The following is a 20,855-nucleotide window of genomic DNA, read 5'->3' on the forward strand; positions in this document are numbered from 1 at the left end:
GATGTTTGTGGATTTGTAAAGTGCTTACTATATGCCAGGTACTAATCTAACAAAGGTATAGGAACCAATTACCTAATCTTTCCAATAACACAGATAAGTGCTATTGTCATCACTGCTGTCATCTTGGATTCACAGATGAAGAAACTGGGGCACAGAGAAGTTTAGTAACTTGTCCAAGATCACCCAGCTAGTTAATCATAGAGCCAGGATTTGAACCTAGGGCACAGGGCTCTTTAACTACCACAATGTACTGTGTCCCTCTTAGCTTAGCTAATGACGAAAAAAAACTTCAATGAGTCTTCCCTATACCAAACTCTCAGAAGATGAAATATATCAAAGTGCGCTTAAAACACATTGTTTCCTATGACTGCCTAACATTTTAAAATCATCAATAAGGTGTGATTTTGAGCTAAGACTGGTAAACAAGAGCAAAAGTGTGAGTCACAACTGTGTTGCCCTTCAGTCTCAAGTTCAGAACACACAAAGGGTATGACTGTGGCTTACAGTCGTGTGCAGGTAATTCTCCCTACTCAACTGAGATTACCATGATTAGCTCTGGTCCATAAAGGGAAAGCTAAGACACAAAAGCCTCAGTGATGTTCCAGGCCACATAGTCAGCAATCATGGCAGGAAAGGAGTCTCTGAGGGCCCCTCTGAGGTCACACATGTTCTCTGATTATTAAGTATAAAACACCAGGGTGATGCACACAATGGAATGTTTAAGCCAAGACGTCACCGAATACAGGGTATGTTGGTACAGCTTTAGCTGAGAAGTTACATAATCGTCCTAATGTGGAAACACCATAAAGGAATTTGTGACTTGGAATGAAGAGAGGTGCACTCCCTGGGAATCACTCCTCAAGGGGTATCAGGAGATGTTCAGTGAGAAACCCACTCCCCTAGATCGGGCTTCTCCGGTGGCTCAGAGGTTAAAGCGTCTGCCTGGAATGTGGGAGACCCGGGGTTTGATCCCTGGGTTGGGGACATCCCCTGGAAAAGGAAATGGCAACCCACTCCAGTGCTCTTGCCTGGCGAATCCCATGGAGGAAGGATCCTGGTAGGCTACTAGTCCATGGGGTCACAAAGAGTCGGACACAACTGGGCGACTTCACTAGGCTACTAGTCCATGGGGTCACAAAGAGTCGGACACAACTGGGCGACTTCACTTTTCACTAGATTGAGCAGGTGACTTGTAAAAAACAAACAAAACAGCCCAACGCAGGCTTTCTGAGGGCAGGCACTGTGCCCAGTTCAATTTAATGAGATTTAACCAGGCCCCTGGCTAAAAACAGTCTCCAGGGACCCCCATCTTTTCGCAGGGCAGGGAGGTCTATTCTATATTCAGCCTCCTGTTATATAAAAGTCCCTACTCCGAGTCCTCTCTGCCTCTTGCTTTTAGGTCAAATATTTATTTATGCAAGCCCAGAGGCCTTTCATTATCTTTGTACCCTGGAAGGCTCGAAATGAATCTTTTCTCGCACTGCGCTGAAATTCTTTGAAAGAAATCTCGAGCTCTGGAATCCACCTCCACCTCCAAATCTTCCCTGGATCTCGGTCTCCACTGTCCCACCAGGCGCAGCCAGAGAAGGAAGGGGGCGGCCGGAGGGGAGGGGCGGGGATGTCACAAGCACCTGTCACCTGGCAGGCCCCGGCCTCACTTCCTCACCCCCGGCCCCACCCACCCCGCCGCAGGAGAGGACCGACCAGGCGCCCGCCCCCTCGCACGCCCCGACACTGGCAGGCCAGTCCCTCCCGCCCCAGCCTCCTGCCGCCGTCCAATGGCCGAGGGGCAGGGCACGCTGAGCAAGCCGCGGCAGCCCAGCCGGGTCTCCGCCCTGTTCCCGGTTCCCGAGCCGGGCCCCGGCGGCCTTTAAATGCCACCCTAGGCCGACACGGCGCGGCCCTCGCCACCTTTTTCCTCGGGCGACGGTAGCGGCACCCCGAGGAAGAAAGCAGCTTAGACTCTGCAGCTCCGTCCCGGCCGCGGCAGCCACCTCCGACCTCGGGGCCCGCGCCGCCTCCCCCCTCCCCCGTCCCCCCTCCCCCAGGCCCCGCTGGCCCGGTCGGCGCCGGGCCCCCGGGCGTGCGCGCGCGCGTACCCGCGCGTGTGTGCGCGCCCCAGCCAGCCTCGGACCCGCGCCCCCGCCCGGCGCAGGACCGCCCCGGGATCCCCGCCCGCGCGCCGCGTCCCACGTCCCACGCCGCCCGGCCGCCAGCCGCGCACCCCGCCGCGCTGCGCGAGAAGATGGCGGGGTCGGTGGCCGACAGCGATGCAGTGGTGGTGAGTGCCGGCGAGGCGCCCCCTTCCCGCGGCCCGCACGGCCCCGCCGCTGGCTCCCGCCTGGCGGAGGCCCAGCCCCGCGCCCCCGGCGGGAGACGGCGCCCCAGTACCTGGTTAGAGGGAGCCGGCTGTGCGCGACCGGAGTGGGGGGAGGGCTGGAGGGGTGCCCCGCGGGAGGACCGCTGGCTGAGTGGAGGTGTTAGGGGCGGCCTGCGCGTGGGGGTGAGCTACAGCCCACTCCGCGCCGTGCAGACACCGGCCAGGTGTGAGTGTGCGCGGGTGTGAGTGTGTCCGGCGCGCGCGCCCCTTGTCCGCTCCCCCAACCCCCACGGCATCCCGGGGATTCCCCCTTGGAAATGGGTCCTAGCCTGGGGCTCGCGGGAGAAGTTGAGCGCGGCTGCTGCACTCCAGCCGCATCCTGGAGGACAGGCCTGGGCGACAGGTTCTAGGGGCGTTTGCGGTTGGAGAGGAGCCTGCCTTCCTCCGGAGCGGGGCTCTGGTTCCCCAGTGGGTCTCGACCTTCATATTGATCTAGATCTGAAGGGTCTGGGGAGCATCAGAGGCTTAGCTACCTGATAGAAAGGACGGGTTTGGTTCCGGGGTTTTCTGCGGGTAAGCCTCTGTTGTGGGGAGGATTGCTGGATTCCTCCAGATTTGTATAGGTTCTTCCCAGCTCCCGCTAACACCCACCTCCGAAAGCCTTTGGAAAGCCAATCTGTGTGCTTCTATTTTTAGAAACTAGATGATGGGCATTTAAACAACTCCTTGGGCTCTCCAGTTCAAGCCGACGTGTACTTCCCACGACTGGTAAATGATTTTGTTCCCTCTTCGGTGTCTGCCTGTACCCTCTTGTATCTAATTGCATTTTCAAATGGGTCAAGTCCTAAGGAACTGAGGGCTTGGCTCTTCCCTAACAAGCTGTGAACTTTGTTTCTGCTCTCATCCTCTACAGATCGTGCCATTTTGTGGGCACATTAAAGGTGGCATGAGACCAGGCAAGAAGGTGTTAGTGATGGGCATTGTAGACCTCAACCCAGAAAGGTAAGGCAGATTCCTTGTCTCCTATGATGCTGTCAAAAATCTTGGGTTTCTCTGCCCACCCAAGCCAAATGAAAAATACGGAGACAGCGTTTGGAGAAAATAAAAGGCTGGCTTTAATCCTCAGCCAGAGGAGGGGAGAAACAGCAGGCTAGAGCCTCAAGAACTGTGCGCCCCTCCCATGAGGAATGGCAGAGGGTGGTGATTATATAGATGAGGGGGTCGGTGATGAGGAACAAAGGTGTGAAGGTCTTGTATTCTTCTTCCTTTTGTATCATTTCAAAAACAGACTGGCCATCAGGTAGCCCAGTAGTTGGGTCCATTGTCTTGCATGAATTGTACTATGGCTCCTTTCTGTAGTGCAAAAAGAAAGGAAAAGAACTGAGGGGGTCGTCTGCAAAGAGAGTGCTGTAAAGGTGAGCCCCAGACAGTGTGATCAGCATACCAGGTTAGTCTTGATTACCTACTACAGATCAGGAACAGTTAAAAGTGAAAAAAAGAGCTCAGAAAAGGGCAAGAGAAAAAACAAAACAACTTTTTCCTCTTTTTTCACTACAACACTTACACCTATCCAGCAGTTACAAGGTCCTGCCTCACTCTTGTAGCTTTCTGCTGCTCTTCCAACCCCTGTGGCCCGTGTTACTGGTTGCAAGTGCCAAGAAAGTACTATGTTCCCATGAAAAGAATGTGTATGAATCTCAGCGGCCATTTCTCTAGACAGCTATTTATATCAGAGATTATAAATATAGACCCACATCATTTTCTCTTTGACCCTTAGGGAGGCCAAAGGACTTTTTTTAAAAAATGTTTTTCAAACACAGTGCTTGGAGTAAGAACTATCAGTATAAATGAGAACCAAACTACAAGATATTGTTTCCCTTGGTCAGTTTCCCCTGGCTGTTTTTGAGTCTTCTAAAATGGGTTAAAACACAGATGTGTGGGTAGTTTAGAGTATCTGAAATATCCACAGTTAGTTATTTTTATCTCTATCAAAGTTTTCTCCAGGGCCACCTCCTGTGGGTAACAAAATAAACTAGTTTGATTGTAATTCTCCTTATCCATGGTCTGTCACCACCACCACCACCCCCGCTCACCGCCGCCCTGTGGAGAGTAGTGGCCCACTAAAAGCTGACCAATCCAGAGAGGAAGAAGGAAATGGGAGCCTGGGTCTTTGTTAAATGTTATTTTGCTCAACCGTAAATAAATGAGATGATTTTCTTTTCAGCTTTGCAATCAGCTTGACCTGTGGTGATTCAGAAGATCCTCCTGCCGATGTGGCAATTGAACTCAAAGCAGTGTTCACAGACCGGCAGCTACTCAGAAATTCTTGTATATCTGGGGAAAGGGGTGAAGAACAGTCAGCGATCCCTTACTTCCCATTCATCCCAGACCAGCCATTCAGGGTGAGTACCTCGAGTGCTTCAGCTCTAGCCATTGGCAGGATGGTGATATTTTCATCTAAGATGTGCCAAGAGTGCTTTAAGCAGCCAGAATTTTTGCATGTCCAAGAAAGTTGTCACCTGATGGTAAAAAAAGAAAAATGATCAAAAGAGCTCTGTTTGCTGATATGAATTAATAATCAGTAGTAGCTCTTGGTTCTGTTTAGCCAATACGTGTAAATAAACCCATATTTACATGTCTAGATTGTTAAGAATAAATACTTCTCTGTGTAGTATTCAGTATAGTACTAGGCATTTAATAGATAATTGTCCTAAGCTAACTATTTAATAAATATTAATAAATACCTAGAATTTCTTTATTTTTTCTCAACCTTAAAGTAGTACCAGACCATATCAGTTATACCTTTTTTAAGACTGGAGCAATTATTATTTTATTTTCTCTTGTTCCCTTTGCTAATGAGGACTAGCAGTGCCCTTGCTCCCCTGGGCTTCCCTGGTAGCTCAGATGGTAAAGACTCTGCCTGCAATGCAAAAGACCCAGGTTCCCTAGGTGGGGAAGATCCTCTGAAGGAGGGCATGGCAGCTCACTCCAGTATTCTTGCGTGGAGAATTCCATGGACAGAGGAGCCTGGCAGGCTACAGTCCATGGGGTCACAAAGAGTCAGACGTGACTGAGTGACTAATGCTGGGTTAAGCAGCCTCAGTCTACTTCATTGTCACAGGCTGTGTGGCTGATAGATAGATGCCTTCCCTTGGGCCGGAATGAGTGTAGATTTGCTCCCCACTATCTGTCAGGCAGTAAGCACAGCCCAAATTTCCATTCCCATCAAATAGCATGAGCCGCATCTTCCTCTATGAAGGACAATGCCAAGTAAAAGGTGCAAGTCAGTAGTGTGTTAGAAAAGAATTTACTGACATGTCAGACTTGGTGATGAAGTGTCTGCGTTAAAGTTTGTTGTGCTTAGTCACTTCAGTCGTGTCTGATTCTTTGCAACCGTACAGGCCGTAACCCACCAGGCTCCTCTGTCCATGGATTCCCAAGGCAAGAATACTGAAGTGGATTGCCATGCCTTCCTCCAGGGGATCTTCCCCACCCAGGGATCAAATCCATGTCTCTTGCATCTCCTGCATGGGCGGATGAGTTCTGTACTGCTAAGCTACTGGGGAAGCCCTCCACTTTGTTAACATACATCATAATAATGACAACTTGGTTAAAAGCTCCCTGTTTCATATATACCTAACAAACAAGAACTACCCTTAACCTGTTGCTCCTCATCTAGAAATGTACAAGGGCATTATGAATAAGTCATAATTTTTCTTCCCATCTTGGAGTCTTGGGGGTAAAGAAGAATCTATGACATTGGTATCAGTGATAGAATAGAGACTAATTACCCTTCTAGCATGGCCTGGGGAAGGCACCCCTACCCTTCTCTAGAATGATAATGACCCTAAGGCTCCCCTGAACTGTGACACTTTCTTAATGGTGACTCTTAATGCAGAGCTCATGAGTGTGAGTAACCAAAGCTTCTGCCCAGTGGAATAATGCTCCCCAACAACAAAATTGAGATGGAATCAGCCCTTCTTGGTGACATAATTTTAGTAATAATATGCATTAAATGTGACTAATATCACATATGGAGTCTCTCCTTACATGATGAATACAAATGCTTTTAATAAATACGTAGTGTAAAACCAGTGATTAAACTCTATGGTGAATTCCTTAAGTTAGAAAAAAGAGGAAGAAAAAGCTTTTACCATATGGAATCAGTATTTTTGTTTGGCTTAACAAAGCCTTGTTAATTACACATCCTTGGTCCAATGGTAATTACTGTGTATCCTTCTCTGCTTAGTGTTTATCTTGTTTGGGTGTCCAAACTGTTATTACATGCTCCTAATGGGTACCTGCTCTGCCTTGTGAGGGGCTTCTCTGAAGGTGGGATAGAATTGTTCAGGGGATGAGGATGGAGGCATTAAGTGCCATATAGATAAATCTATACCACTTTATATCACTTTCTGGCATGCAGTGAGAAGGGAGAAATAGTAAGGCAATTTTAAATCCTTCAAGGACATTGAATAGTGTAGAGCAATGCCTCCCAAAATGTGTCCCTCATTCCAGCAACACCAGCATCATCAGTTTCTACCAGCAACTTGGTGGAAAAGCACATTCTTAGACATTACCCTTGACCTACTAAATGGAAAATTTAGGAGGGTGGAGTCCAGCAGTCTGTTCTATAGCCTTCTGTCTGATTCCAGTGCACTCTAGAGTTTGAGAAGTGCTGAAGATATTGCCTTTCTCTAAAATGAGGTATTTGTTCATTTTTCCGAGCAGAGTTCATTGAAATTATGAACTGAGGGTTTTATTTTGTTTTTTTCCAGGTGGAAATCCTTTGTGAGCACCCACGTTTTAGAGTGTTTGTGGATGGACACCAACTTTTTGATTTTTACCACCGCATTCAAACGTTATCTGCAATCGACACCATAAAGATCAACGGAGACCTCCAGATCACTAAGCTTGGCTGATGTTTAAACCACGTCTGTTTCAAAGAGCATCAGGTGCCACAACTGCCTGACTGTTGATCTGGAAGAAGTGTCCTAGCAAGGTCTAAAGACTTAAAAAGAAAACAAAAAGGCAGACTTCACTGTCTCTTCTTTCTGTGCAGTTTAAACCCAAAATGACTTCAGCGGTCGTTTGCCCTTAGGAAGCTATCGGAACTAAGACACCGAGCCATTATCCCCAGAACAAAGTAATGCATTTATGCTGGATTTTATTCAGACTAACTGAGATGGATTTGTGACGATCTGTGATTTGGTAATAAGTTATTCATCTTTTCAAAGCAAGGTGATATTTCGAACAAAAGTGCTAAAGACTTAAAACAACAACAACAAAGACGGTACACAGAAATCAGCTCATTTCTGCACTGAAGTGGAATTGTGTAGCACAACCAACATTTTAGTCAGGGTATTTAACATAGAATGTAGGTTGTTCAAGGTTGTTTTTTTTTTTCCTTTTTGCACAGCATAATGTTAACTCAGATTTTTTAAGCTTTCTTGTAGTTATTTATTTCTACTCAGTGTATGTGTTAGAGATGATTAATGTCTCAAGAACAGCTTGTTATGAACTTTTGAATGTACAATTATCGTAGGTCTGAGTGGGGAAATTACCTATTACAGTCATGAGAAAGGTGAGTTTCTACCTTAAAGAGTTGAGTCTTATCCTCCTACCCCTAAACTTAGGATCTCTTGATGTAAATTGCTGTAAGTGCTTTTGGGAAAACTTTGCAACAGTTCAGTAAGACTGCTTTTCAAGTTATTAATGATTATGTAAAATTCTACTTAACATTGCTTTTTCTCCATACTGTGAAATTAGCACAGTATTGGCATCCTTAAGACTAATTAACTACTTTTCACTGGATCTACGTAATAGTTCATCAAGTTGTTATTAAGCTAGTTGAAAACACATTAAGAGGTGGTGATTGCATCGATAGTTTTAAAAATGGACTATTACATACATTTTTAAAGGTATAGTGTGAAAATGATTTGGGAATGCAATGGAAAGCAGAAGCAAATGGCCCCAAATAACTTACTTGGAAATAATTTATATCAACTTAAGCTGTTAGCTCATTGTATCACTTTTATTATGTGACCCTCACCAATCCCTAAGCAATGCCTTTGGAGCTTCAGAGTAGAAGATGCTTCCTACTGTGTGGGCTCTGCTAAGATAGTACGATAAGACAAGATCCAACCTAGGAAATGATCCAGTTAGTTTATCTGAAAAGTTGATTCCCAGGACTCTAGGTCTTTGAGTCCAGCCAATAGTATGAATGCTCCAGTGAAGCTCTGGGAGTTTCCCTGTACTTGTGGAACTGATTAGACAGTAAGTAGTCTCCAGGAAAAGCCTGCAGTGATACACACATCACTGCAAGGCAAGGGATGGTTGGAGTCCTGGGTGCTGGATTTCGTAAACTGCATTGGCTTTGGAGAGAAGGACCCTTGGCATTGCTCTGGTCAGCTAGTTGAGGGTGGTAAGGGGGTGCTGGGGTGGGGGTGTATTTATATATAATTTAGGTTTTATTTGTACAGCATACTGCGTCTTGTTATGACACGTCCTTGTCCTGCTTTGCTTTTGAGTTTTTTTACACAACATGCAGAGGCACTGAAGTGGCCACGTCATTTTCACGTGTCAAGAATGTAGACAGTGTTTCAGTACCAAAGTTTAAGAGAAAGCAAACTAAAATCGTGAATTTTTTTAAATAGGTGATATATTTGGATTCTCCTCAGCTTTGAAACTGTTTAGCGCAGTTCCATTGTGTTATGTAAGAAGATGCTTTATCCAATAAGACGGCTGAGCATTGAAAAGCTTTATGTCCTAGCTGACTTAACCAGCCATATTCAGTCAGGAAGGCTGTGCTCTGGCTCCGTATTTTGGAGCCCGTGACTAACCTTGTGCAGCCACTAGATTTTGTCAAGTATTTGTAGAGAGACCTAGAGGACACCCTGAAATATATTGGTAGGGGTTTTGAGTCTCATTGTGGTAGAAGACCCCCCCAACAGGAGGTTTTTCTTTGAGTGGGCATCCATTCCCGCCCACTGCATAATTCAGCAGAAACTGGAGGAGTTGGGGGTGTAACTGTTGGAACTGACACTGTTCTCTCTACCTATCAGCTAACTGGTTAGCAGCCAAGCCCTTAGGCAGCTTAGTGTAAAGATACACTGTTAACCCTTCATTGTTCTGTGGGGTCAGTGAGAACCTCTTGGTTAAGCTTATTGAAATTTATCAGAATGATGTGATGGTTTGATTCAGGTATAATTAAGTTAGCGGGGGGCTAGTCCAGCTGTATTAATCATTAGCTGTAACCTGGAAACTGTTCACATCCTTTCATCAGCATGTGAGGTCTAAGGTGGAAATTCAGGATGAAAAGTGCAATTTTAAGCTTCACAGGAAAGCATTTGGGTGTGTAAGGTGTTATTCCAGACCAGAGCCCTAATTCTGCAATATGACCAAAACCAAGGAACATAAATAACAATCAGGCTCTGGGGGAATAATAAGCAGGCTTTAGACAATCTGTTCATTTCTGCATCAAAATTGGAGTGAATGTATATATCTACTTAAAAGTTAATAGAAGTGACTTCTATTTCTGGGCTATCCCAGAATTGTCTTAATTTTTTTAAAAATTTGAAACCCCATTTCAAATCATGCCAACCTTAGTTCAAAACCTCCAGAGGGATCGTTCTTAGAATTGTTGATGATTTGTTAAAATGGCAAATCCTTTCATTTGTATTAAGAAAATATCCAAAAAGAGGGCAGGAGCCCTTTTGCCTTGAGAGAAACACTCTTGGCATTTTCCAGCTACATTATTAATGTAGAAATAACGTTCCTATGATGACATATTTTCAGAGAAACACTTTCTTATTTACTGCGTGGTGTAAAATGTTGCTAAATGTGTTTTAGCGTTATGATGTCACTGCTGAAAGTTATTTGCACTATAATAAAGGAATTTTCTACAAAATGGTTTCCAATTTATAAGGTGCTAAACTTGGTACCAGGTGTGATGTACTTGGGCTTCCCAGGTGGCTCAGTGGTAAAGAATCCTCCTGCCAATGCAGGAGACACAGGAGACTCAGATTCAACCCCTGGGTCGGGAAGATCCCCTGGAAAAGGAACTGGCAACCTACTCCAGTATTGTTGCTTGAAAACTCCCATGGGCAGAGGAGCCTGGCAGGCTGCAGTCCGTGGGGTTGCGGAGAGTTGGACGGGACTAAGCACACAAGCATGTGATGTACTTAGCCTGGACCATCTGGTAGCACAACCCTCCTTCCCTCACACACTCACTCCAAGACCGCTTGTTTATGTGTTGCCCACATTAATAAACTGATCAAGGGAAGGAAAGTGTCTGAGGGGGCCTCAGAGACCTAATGAGTTGTGTGTGCAATGGGTTATTTTTAAAATAAAATTTGCATATGGTAAATTCACATTTTTCTTGATGTGCAGTTTTGTGAATTTTAATACATAAATGGATTCACATAACAATCACCTCAAACAGGATACAGAATCGTTCGATCACCCCCAAAATCCCCGTGTGCTATCACTTTATGGTTAAATGTGACCTCTACTCCCAGGCCTAATCAGGCAACAACTGACCCATTCCACCTGCCTATAGTTTTGCCTTTTCCTGAATGTCATATAAAGAGAATCATATAATACTCTGGGATTGGTTTCTTGCATAATGCATTTGAGGTTCATATTGTGTGTATTAAGTTTTTCCTTTTTATTGCTGAGTAGTATTCCATTGTGTGGATGGACCAGGTTTCACCTGTTAAGGATGTAGTGGGTTCTTAATAAATTATTAATATAATCTTATTAGCACATTGTGTATACAAAAGCAAGATTGTGTATACAATCTTTCCTGTGGTTTGAATGATTAAGAAGGAAACTTGATCCCTTAGCTTTTAGGACTACAAATAAAACTGGCTTATAGAAGTTTGCCTAGCTTTAGTTATAGGTAGTTTAGGAAAGATTATTTACTCAATATGCTGGATTTAGGGTACCTACTTACACTTTAGTTGGTTTTACTAATTCCTTCCTTTATTATTATTATTTTTTCATTTCTATTTGGTCTTTGTCACACTTTTTGCAGTGAAGTATAGGCAGCAGCATAGGCAGAGAAGGGCTTCCTAGTTGTTACTAGTGGTAAAGAACCAGCCTGCCTATGCAGGAGACATAAAAAGACTTTGAGTTCAATCCCTAGGTTGGGAAGATCCCTTGGAGGAAAGTATGGCAACCCACTCCAGTAATCTTGCCAGGAAAATTCCATGGACAGAGGAGCCTGGCAGGCTATAATCCATGAGGTCGCAAAAAGTCAGACACGTCTGAAGCGACTTGGCATGCACAATCATAGGCAGGGAAAGCCCTGTCAAAGTGGGAACAATTTGCTGAGCCTGCTGGGCAGAGGTAGGAGAGCTTCCTCTGCCCTCGTGGGATACAACAGTATCCTTGTTCTATGACAGCATTTTTAATTAGACAGTCTAGAAGATATTTATAACTGGAGTCTGAGTGCCACAGACACTTAAGGACCTTTATTCATTCAGCAGGTATTTATTGAGCTCTGTCAATTGCTGTTGTAGATACTTGGACAAATCAATGAATAAAACAGACCCTGGTGCTTTTAAACTTCAGTATGCTGAAGAATCACCCAAGAAGCCTCCTTAGGGGGTAAAAGTCCATTCTCACCCTGGGAAATTATGTTTCAATGGGTCTGGAGTAGGTCTCAAGAGTTTGTATTTTTAAAAAACATCCTTGATGGTGTCAGTGGTCCCAGGTCCCAAACTAAGCAGCTCTGCCTTTGGGAATTCCATAAACATTTGCTGAATCAAGCTGTTGAGTTGTGCCAGGCTGTGGGATTCTGATCTGTGGGTATCTTTCTGTGAAAACTTCAACACTGGGGCATCCTGCTCTGCCAAAAAACCACCGTGCAACTTTAATTGTAACTTTACAACTATGTCTTTTCTCCCCACCTGCCCCCCCAGGTTTAACCTTCCTCACTCCCACCCCTCCCTTACTATAAACATTGTAGGGAAAGGAAGTGTCTTTCAACCAAGTTGTGTAAGAACCTTCCTTATTGGGGTAGCTTTAGGACCTCACTAGAACCCTCCCAGGGACTGGGGAGCCTGGTGGGCTGCCGTCTCTGGGGTCACACAGAGTCAGACATGACTGAAGCGACTTAGCGGCAGCAGCAGCAGAACCCTCTGTGTGTGTGAGTCGCTCAGTCGTGTCCAACTCTTCGTGACTTCGTGGAGCCCGCAAGGCTCCTCTGTCCATGGAATTTTCCAGGCAAGAATAGTGGAGTGGTTAGCCATTCCCTTCTGCAGGGGATCTTTCAGACCCAGGGATCAAACCTGAGTCTCTTGCATTGCAGGCAGATTCTTTTAACTCTGAGCCACCAAAGGACCCTGACACCTGTTTTAAGTAGCAGGTGCTCTGAGAAAGATTAAGGTTCTAGGGGAAGCTTACCTCATTTCTTGGTAAACATTTCAATTAATTATTCATTTGCAGAATTGCCAGGGTGGGGCCCAATTTTTCTATAACGTAAATATACAAGGTGGCTTGTAACTTGTAAAGAGGGTAGAAAGTGAAAGTGAAGTCACTCAGTCGTGTCTGACTCTTTGCAACCCTGTGGACTGTAGCCCACCAGGCTCCTCCATCCATGGGATTGTCCAGGCAAGAATACTGGAGAGGGTTGCCATTTCCTTCTCCAGGGATCTTCCTGACCCAGGGATCGAACCCAGGTCTCCCACATTGCAGGCAGACGTCTGCTTTAACCTCTGAGCCACCAGGGAAGCAGTGATAAAGAGGGTAGAGGGCAAGTGGTAATGGCCCAGCTGAGCTGTTTCACAGCATTTTGGAAATAAATTTCAAGTCTTCCTTTCACACTTGTTTCCTGATCACTGTGTTAATTTCACAATGATTTTTTTTTAAGTCTCTTGCAAAAGGCAAAGAACTGCTTTGGAAAGCATATATTTCATCATGAATTTACATAGGTATATACAAGGTGCCGAAACAATACTCAACCTAGAGAGAGAAGGGGAAGAAATAGCCACTGACGCTTTCTCTTGCTTTGATACACCCTTCCATCCCCAGGGAAAGATGGTGACAAGGTGAGCAAACACAGAAGGGAAGCAGGCTTTGCTGTTTGAGAGGACCACACAGACAGTTCTAAATCATAGGCTCTGGCAGTGGTAAGCCAGCCACAGACCATGGGGATGATGGGTCTTCCAAGCTTTCATGAGTAAGAACAATAAGAAACATTTGCCATTAACTCCAGCACCTCCCTTTCTGTCAGTATTCTGTCATTAATTCTGAAAAGACAGATGCAAATAATCAAAGCTTACCTGAACAGTTAGTCTGGGAACGGGAAGAAGAGAAGCAGTGAGGCTGCGATGAGGGTGAGAAGGAAGAGCCATCTGGACCTCAGGGATATAGTGTGTATATTGTGTGTGTTCAGATGGGCACTTTAAGTCTCCAGTCTTTATTTGCCTTGCATGGGAAATGGAAATAATGACACTTGTGACAGTGTGTTTTGAGAGCCAGCAGTGACGGAGGTGTAAGAATTTCTTACAGCTGATAAGGCCAGAGTTAAAATAATCATGATACCAATTTCTGTAATAATCCTGCATGATTTTGTAAGAAACAATACTAAAAGTGTTAACCCTTGAAACTGTGTCTAATCCATTGGAACATGCTTTTCATATCATTTCATTGAAGCCTGTTTTATTTAAAATCTAGCCAAAATTAGCAGTGTATTAGGCAATGTGTAGAATGATGTTTTAAAATGTACTCTGGGATTTTTTTTTTTTACTTTGAATTATTACAGCTGTTCCAACATTAGAAAGCATGGGTTTTTCCTAATGCAATAAAAATCACCTTTAGTTCAGCATAAAATTATTTTAATGCTGTGAAAGGTGAACAAGGAAGAAATATACAACATAATGAGATATGACTTAAATAATTTTTTAAAAGAGAGTCTTCCTAGAGTCCTATGGTCTGTTATTCTAATAGTCTACTTAACCATTCATTTATCCTTCATTTAAAAAAAAAAACGCACACATGTACGGACACAAGATCACAGTCTCTTTGTTTGAGGAAGTTAGAAATAGATACTGCTTTTTTGGTAAGGCTTTGATTAACATCAGATATTGGGATTACCTCGTAGTTTGAGGTTTTTAAGGCAATTAACATTATCTTTGCTTTTACAAATATAAATTCCTGACTTGGGAATCCCCTTGCAATCCTCAACTTCAAAATTAAGTAAATGATTTTAAAAATTCAGCTTGCTAAGTTGCAAGGGCAAATCCTGGCCTTTTCATATAGTTGGTGTTCTTACAGCATGTGTGTAGAGTTGGTTCATATACTGAGAAAACCACTCATAACTGATGAAGCTACGTAGAAAGAGAGCACTTTTATATGAAGGCACCGTGTTAGACAGTGTGGGTTATAAAAACATAAAAGACCTATGCCATCTGCCCTTGAAGAATTTATGATCTTACTGAAAGACAGGTGAGGTACCTATGACATAAAACATAAGGATGACTGTCAATATATAGAGCCAGACTGAATGAGCAGAGAAGTGCATATGACAGGAGTTCCCAGGAACACAACCTGTCCACTGGGGCGACCCAGGAGGGCATCTGGGTCTAAAGGACCTCAGCTTGGATTCCAACGGCCTGAATGCCCCTTGCTCTCTGTGCAACACCCAAACACCCCAGTATTATAGACCAACTTCAGGTTCGATCTGAGTTGAGATTCTGGCCTCCCAAAGGAGGAGTTCAAGGAGAAACCTGGTATTCTTTAATTACAAAACACAGGAGTCTCTGGTGAAGAGCAGACCCTTTCTCTAATGATGCCCCCAGCAAAGAAAGGATGGTCTGGACTTCCCTGGTGGCCCAGGCGTTCAAACTCCACACTCCCATTGCAGAGGACATGGGTTCCATCCCTGGTTGGGGAACTAAGATCCCATATGCCCCACAGAAATACCAAAAAAAAAGAAAATGACGTCCTCATGGAATGTATGTGGGGAGATTGTATTGTAAATGCACTTCATGTATTCAACTTCACCTCCACACATTCGGCACCAAAACACAAAACAAAACAGAAAACACCGCATAGAGGAAAAGAACCCTTAACCACTTAGGGCAATTCCACCTGTCCTCCCGTTGAAGGAGCAGAGGGCCTGAGAATGCAGTGTGACTCAGGTGCTTCTGCCTCCAGCGTCTCTCCCAGGTGAGCTCTCTGGCTCCCCGCAGTGTCACACCAGTGTGCAGAGAGATCTTTGATCTTCCTCAGGCTTGCTTTCTAACTGCAAATCACATCTTTCTGGTGCTCAGCCAAAGAAACAAAGATCTGCTCTATCGCTGCATGAAAAATTGTGGTCTTGAATTCACTGAGAGCTCATCTCCCAAGTGACCCCTTCCTAAGGGACTTTTCAAGGGAAAATTTGACATGAAGCTCTTTTTGCCTTATATGCTTACTTTTGCGCCTAACCCATGTGTGAGACAGACTTTTGTTTATCTTGAATGAATAGCTTTCTTGTGTATACATAATGGCCAGCTCTTTGATAGCAGAATCCATTTTTTGAGTTCTGGCTCTAGACACAAGGCTGTTCAATAAAACTGTGGTGTTGGGGAGGTTCTATCTACTAATATAATTTACACAGTCCAATATGGTGGCCACTAGCCACAAGGGTCTATTAAGCACTTCACATGTGGCTGATGCCACTGAGGAACTAAATTTTAAATTTTATTGAGTTTTCATTAACTTAACTTTTTGTATGTGTCCTTGTGTATGTGTGACACATGGGGTTAGTTGCTCCATAGCACGTGGGATCTTAGTTCCCCAGACCAGGGATTGAACCCACATCCCCTGCACTGCAAGGCGGATTCTTAATCCCTGCACCACCAGGGAAGTCCCTCATTAACCTAAATTTAAATAGCCAAATGTAGCTCACGGCTGCCATATTGGACATTGCAGGTCTAGCACATCAGACCCTGCTGGGCTTATGTTTGGTCTCAATCCTCATATGCATATGACAGGTAGCAGAAGTTCCTATTTGAACCTAAGTCATGTTCACTCTCAAATTCAGGAAAGTCTAGACACTTTCTGAAGGCTAGTGGAGAAGTGGAGGCCTTTTCATAGAAGAGACCAAGACGCCCACAGGAAAGAACTTATCCCAGGGGAAACAACAAAAAAAAAGAGTCCACAAGATGGCTTGTTTCAGGAAGATAGGCAAGCTTCAGAAGAAAGTGGCAACTATGCGGTCATATCTGCGTTGTCACTCACACTGTCCCAGGCCCAGTGCAATGGAGCCATTCCTGAACCTAGGAACAAGGGGCTGCAACCCACGCCCTGCTCCCTGTAAGCCCCGCTCCCCGGAGCATTGAAGGACAAGGAAGTGGCAGTGCGGGAAGCATGCAGCCAGCATTTCTGAGCTGCTCCTGAGTGCCAGGCATGGTGCCAGGTGCCACCAGGGCTGACAGCTGCTGCAGCACCTGCCTGGGCCCTGCCTTCAGCAGCCTCTGCGCAGTTGTCAGCAGGGCACCGATGCCACTGCTGAGCATCGAGAGCACAGCCCCCACAGCGCCGGGAATTGCCATGATGATCTGAAGCAATTTTTTTTATGGTTAACACCACTGCGTTTATGTATTTGTTTAACGTTACTGTAAGTGGTTGGTCTCATGTGAACAGTCTGGGGTTCACCTGAAGCCATTCTTGAAAGCAGGCATATTCTTCTCTGTCCTCCTTGTCATATCCTCAAAGATAAGAGATTATACTAGCCAAGAATGGCCAGTGGGAGAAACAGCATTTTACCACACTTTACATGAGAAACAAAAGAATAAAAATCCTCACTAGATATTTTTTCTCCTCAAGTCCCTCTTTAGCTTCTAGCCTTCTCCAACCCTCTCCTTGGTTGCTTCTTAAATCTCCCTAATTCCTTTCCTAATGCAGAGCTATTTGACCTGTACCAGCTTTCCTAGGGGGCTTTTTAAAGCACTTACCTAGCAAAAGGTCACTTTATCCATAGGGGAGATTCATTCCCTAAGAAAAATAAGAATTCTCCATCATTTTGATTTCTAGTTTCTTTAATACCCTGTGTCATTTCCAGAAGAACTCAAGGCAGCCAAAAATGAGGCCATTAAGAGGAAAATGCCAGAACCTTCTGGTTCTATCTTCTTCAGATTTAATGTCTCCTCATCAACTTTCCCAACAACTTAATTTTGAAGAAGGTGCCTCCTCTCTCTCAATGTTCTTTGACCTGTTTGTCTGTTTGCTTAATGTTCATCTCTCCTGCTAAATGATCATTTCCAACAGGGCAGGTACCATATTGATTATGTTCACTACCACACCCTAAGCATGTGGCATGGGGCTTGTCACAATAAATAATGAATGGATGTCTGTCAGATGAATGAATGGTTGACAAATGCAGTATTGGTTATCTATGGCTGGGCAACAAATTATCCCAAAATGTACCAGCTTATAACAACAATGATCATTTATTATCTCACACAGGAATCTAGGAACAGCTTTGCTGGGTAATTCTAACTCAGGGACTCTCATGATGTGATAGTTACACTATCTTCCAGTGCTGCAGTCCTCTGAAGGCTTGACTGGTCCTCCATAAAGTGCGCTTTCTTTGCATTTGGCAACAGTTTTTTACAGGACCAGCTTCTCTCTACTCAGAGGTACTGTGCAAAGGAAAAAAGCATTAGGAAAGAGATTGGCATTCAAATCCTGCTGCTTACCAGCTCCATGATCTCTTTGTGTAAGTCTTGACAAGTCTGAACTCTTTTTTTTAATCATTCCTCATTTATCTCTTCTGTAATAGGGGCTTGCACGAATCTTCTTTGCAAGACAACTGTGAGGCTTAAGCAAAAGGAGGTCCATAACGCACCGAGCATAGCATGGTGTGTAATAAGAGCTCGATAAGTGGTTGAGTGACGACTCCCTCACCTGGATCCTGTATATTCTGGACCTCAGCTTAGCAGTTCTGGTACCTCCTGGGTGGTAGAGTTGGTGAGGTTCTCACGTTGCCGATGAGAAAAACAAGTCCAGAGTGCTTAAGTGCTTGTCCACAGTGTGGCTTTGCTCCTTACTGCTTGTCGGGATCCTGGGCAGGGCTCTCTGAGGAGAGTCAGTGATCACCAGCTCAGGAAGGGTGACGAGTGGCCCAAGACAGCGGTCTCCCACCTCAGCTCCCCCAGGCCATTCTTTAGGGGGAGCTGGGATTCTGGTTAACGTCTCACCTGAGTCTTCAGGGGAGGTTCCTGTGCCTGACCCTTCTCCCCACGCTGGGTCACAGGGATTAATTAGCGGCTGGTAAAACAGCAATGACAGAGCGTCCTTATCCCAACGAGCCACCCGAGTGCCTCCAACAGCTACAGGCAGATGGAAAACGACCACTTAGGCCTTAATGAGCTTGCTCAGCGGTAACTCTGGGGATTCCTAAGAGTCTTAGCAGTCATCCAATCTTGTAGTTACTGTTGTTGTTTGGGTTTTCTGGGTTTATTTTGGCTTTTGTTTGCTATGGGGTTTGGGGGTAGGGGGGTGTTTGTTTGTTTGTTTAGGGTTTTCCTCACTGAGCAGACTCTTGCTTTGATTACTCAGCCAGGCTGTCACCTCCTACTCTGTGGGTAGATTTTCAGTCATTTGCAGACGTGAGATTATGAGACTGTGTTTGCGTTTGCCTGCTTTCTAACTGCCTTCAGTTCACCTGAATGGCTTTCATCTTTAACCCAAAGAGCACACACTTCTTTTCCGAATCCAATCTAGAACCTGTGACAACCCACTCAGGGCACTAGAGGAGAAAGGGGCCAGACTTTCTCTTTTCCAAAAAAAGTAACTCCCTGGTTAAGCAAAGAATAAACATCAGACAGTTTTTAGGTCAGCAGGGTCAGGTGGAGTACCCTTCACAGGTTTTGATGAACACCTCTGTATGTGAGACACCACCATGAAATTTAAGGTTAGTTTATGTTCACAGTGCAATAGGCTCAAAGTCCACTTCACCTCACCCATGACCTAAACAGAGGGAAAATTCCTACTTATGCATGAATTTGTACAAGCAGAGTGTCTGGGCCAGGAGAGTACCACTGAGACAAGCAAGTTCTGGGTGGCTGGAGAAGGCAATGGCACCCCACTCCAGTACTCTTGCCTGGAAAATCCCATGGATAGAGGAGCCTGGTAGGCTGCGGTCCATGGGGTCGCTAAGAGTCAGACACAACTGAGCAACTTCACTTTCACTTTTCACTTTCATGCATTGGAGAAGGAAATGGCAACCCACTCCAGTGTTCTTGCCTGGAGAATCCCAGGGGCGGGGGAGCCTGGTGGGCTGACGTCTATGGGGTCACACAGAGTCAGACACGACTAAAGTGACTTAGCAGCAGCAACTTGTTTGCAGTGAGTGGTGGCCACCACAAAATCAGGCTCCAGAGCATCACTCACCCCTAATCCTGGGTGTGCTGTTCCCCCCAGGGGAGTTATACTCTGGAGGGGCAGCCCCGCCTCTAGAAGACACTTGGGAAGAATTCAAAGAAAATGTCTGCAAGGACAGCATATTGATCCTGCAGGAGTGGGACCTGGAAGGCTAGGTCTAAGATGAGAGAGGGAACTGACAGGAAGCATAGGTCATTCAGTGATCTGATATTGTCATTCTTTAAAACTAAGGTCCAGGGAGATGAAGTCAACTGCTTAAAATCACAGTTTGCCATAGACCTTCCTCCTAGGCTAGGACGTATGGCAGGAGAAAAGCCAGGAGCAGGAGGAGGCGGCATTATAAGTGGAGGTGACATGGGAGTTTCTGAGGCTGCTTGAGAGGCACTGAAAGTCAGGGACCTGGGAACTCCACGTACTTCACATGTTTTCCAGGGATTATCCCAGCTTAGTGAATAATGAAGGCAACTCTCCGAGAAATTGAATTTTGCTTCAAGGGTAAGGAAAAAAAGATGCAGAAACAGAGAAGGGCCTATTCAATTTAGTTGGAGGCCCAAAAAGAGAAGGACTGAGATGAAGCCCTGTCAGGTGACTTTGGGACGCTGCATGCAGATACAGTAGTCTGCCGGAAGCATGGCAGGCAGTTCAGGTCCACAGAGATGCTTCCAGCAGAAAGTCTATTGAAAGAGAACAGAGGTAAACTGATCATCATGGGGGTCTCAAGAACTGGACACGACTTAGCAACTAAAACCACCACCTTGGTACCTAAACAGACAGTGAAAGTGTTAGTCATGTCTAACTCTTTGTGACCCCATGGACTGTAGCCCACCAGGCTCCTCTGTCCATGGGCTTCTCCAGGCAAGAATCCTGGAGTCGGTAGCCATTCCCTTCTCCAGGGCATCTTCCTGACCCAGGGATCAAATCCATGTCACTTGCATTGCAGGCGGATTCTTTACCACCTGAGCCATAAGGGAAGCCCAATGGTACCTAAGAATGACATAATTATCCAAAGACAAGGGCTAAAGGCCAACTCTGCCCGGTGCACCTGCCACCCACATTCCTATCAGCCACTGGCTCTCAGGGATGGGCTTGCCCCTAGGACTCTCCACCTTGTGGAGGACTGTTCATCCCTATGAAATGAGGAAGGGCAAGGGTCCCTAAG

General features: G+C 45.3%; 1 protein-coding gene and 1 long non-coding RNA gene across 3 annotated transcripts in view; one reads left to right on the forward strand and one right to left on the reverse strand.

Moving 5' to 3' along the window:
- The window catches only part of LOC128055429 (uncharacterized), a 122,965-nt gene extending 120,024 nt beyond the window's left edge, over nucleotides 1–2,941 (reverse strand). Inside the window, exon 1 of one of the 2 annotated variants that reach the window (XR_008200111.1) lies at nucleotides 2,854–2,941. This is a non-coding gene — a long non-coding RNA (uncharacterized LOC128055429). Of the gene's footprint in view, nucleotides 1–2,391; nucleotides 2,546–2,853 lie in introns of those variants that run through there. The other variant, XR_008200112.1, reaches the window with a different exon arrangement.
- Nucleotides 2,162–10,689, forward strand: LGALSL (galectin like). The gene is made up of 5 exons (XM_052647992.1): nucleotides 2,162–2,281; nucleotides 3,017–3,088; nucleotides 3,234–3,322; nucleotides 4,545–4,722; nucleotides 7,096–10,689. Exons 1-5 carry the CDS (start codon nucleotides 2,246–2,248, stop codon nucleotides 7,237–7,239), a joined length of 519 nt encoding a protein of 172 aa, XP_052503952.1. The 5' UTR covers nucleotides 2,162–2,245; the 3' UTR covers nucleotides 7,240–10,689.
- The last annotated feature ends 10,166 nt before the right edge of the window (nucleotides 10,690–20,855 follow it).

This window comes from Budorcas taxicolor, chromosome 11 (genome assembly GCF_023091745.1).
Source record: "Budorcas taxicolor isolate Tak-1 chromosome 11, Takin1.1, whole genome shotgun sequence".
NCBI lineage: Eukaryota > Metazoa > Chordata > Mammalia > Artiodactyla > Bovidae > Budorcas > Budorcas taxicolor.

Bases quoted from the DNA above. Each gene is read 5' to 3' on its own strand.
- LGALSL (XM_052647992.1), top strand. From the start codon at position 2,246: ATGGCGGGGTCGGTGGCCGACAGCGATGCAGTGGTG. The intron at 3,089-3,233 runs GTAAATGATTTT...CATCCTCTACAG, and splicing joins ACGTGTACTTCCCACGACTG to ATCGTGCCATTTTGTGGGCA. The intron at 3,323-4,544 runs GTAAGGCAGATT...TTTTCTTTTCAG, and splicing joins GTAGACCTCAACCCAGAAAG to CTTTGCAATCAGCTTGACCT.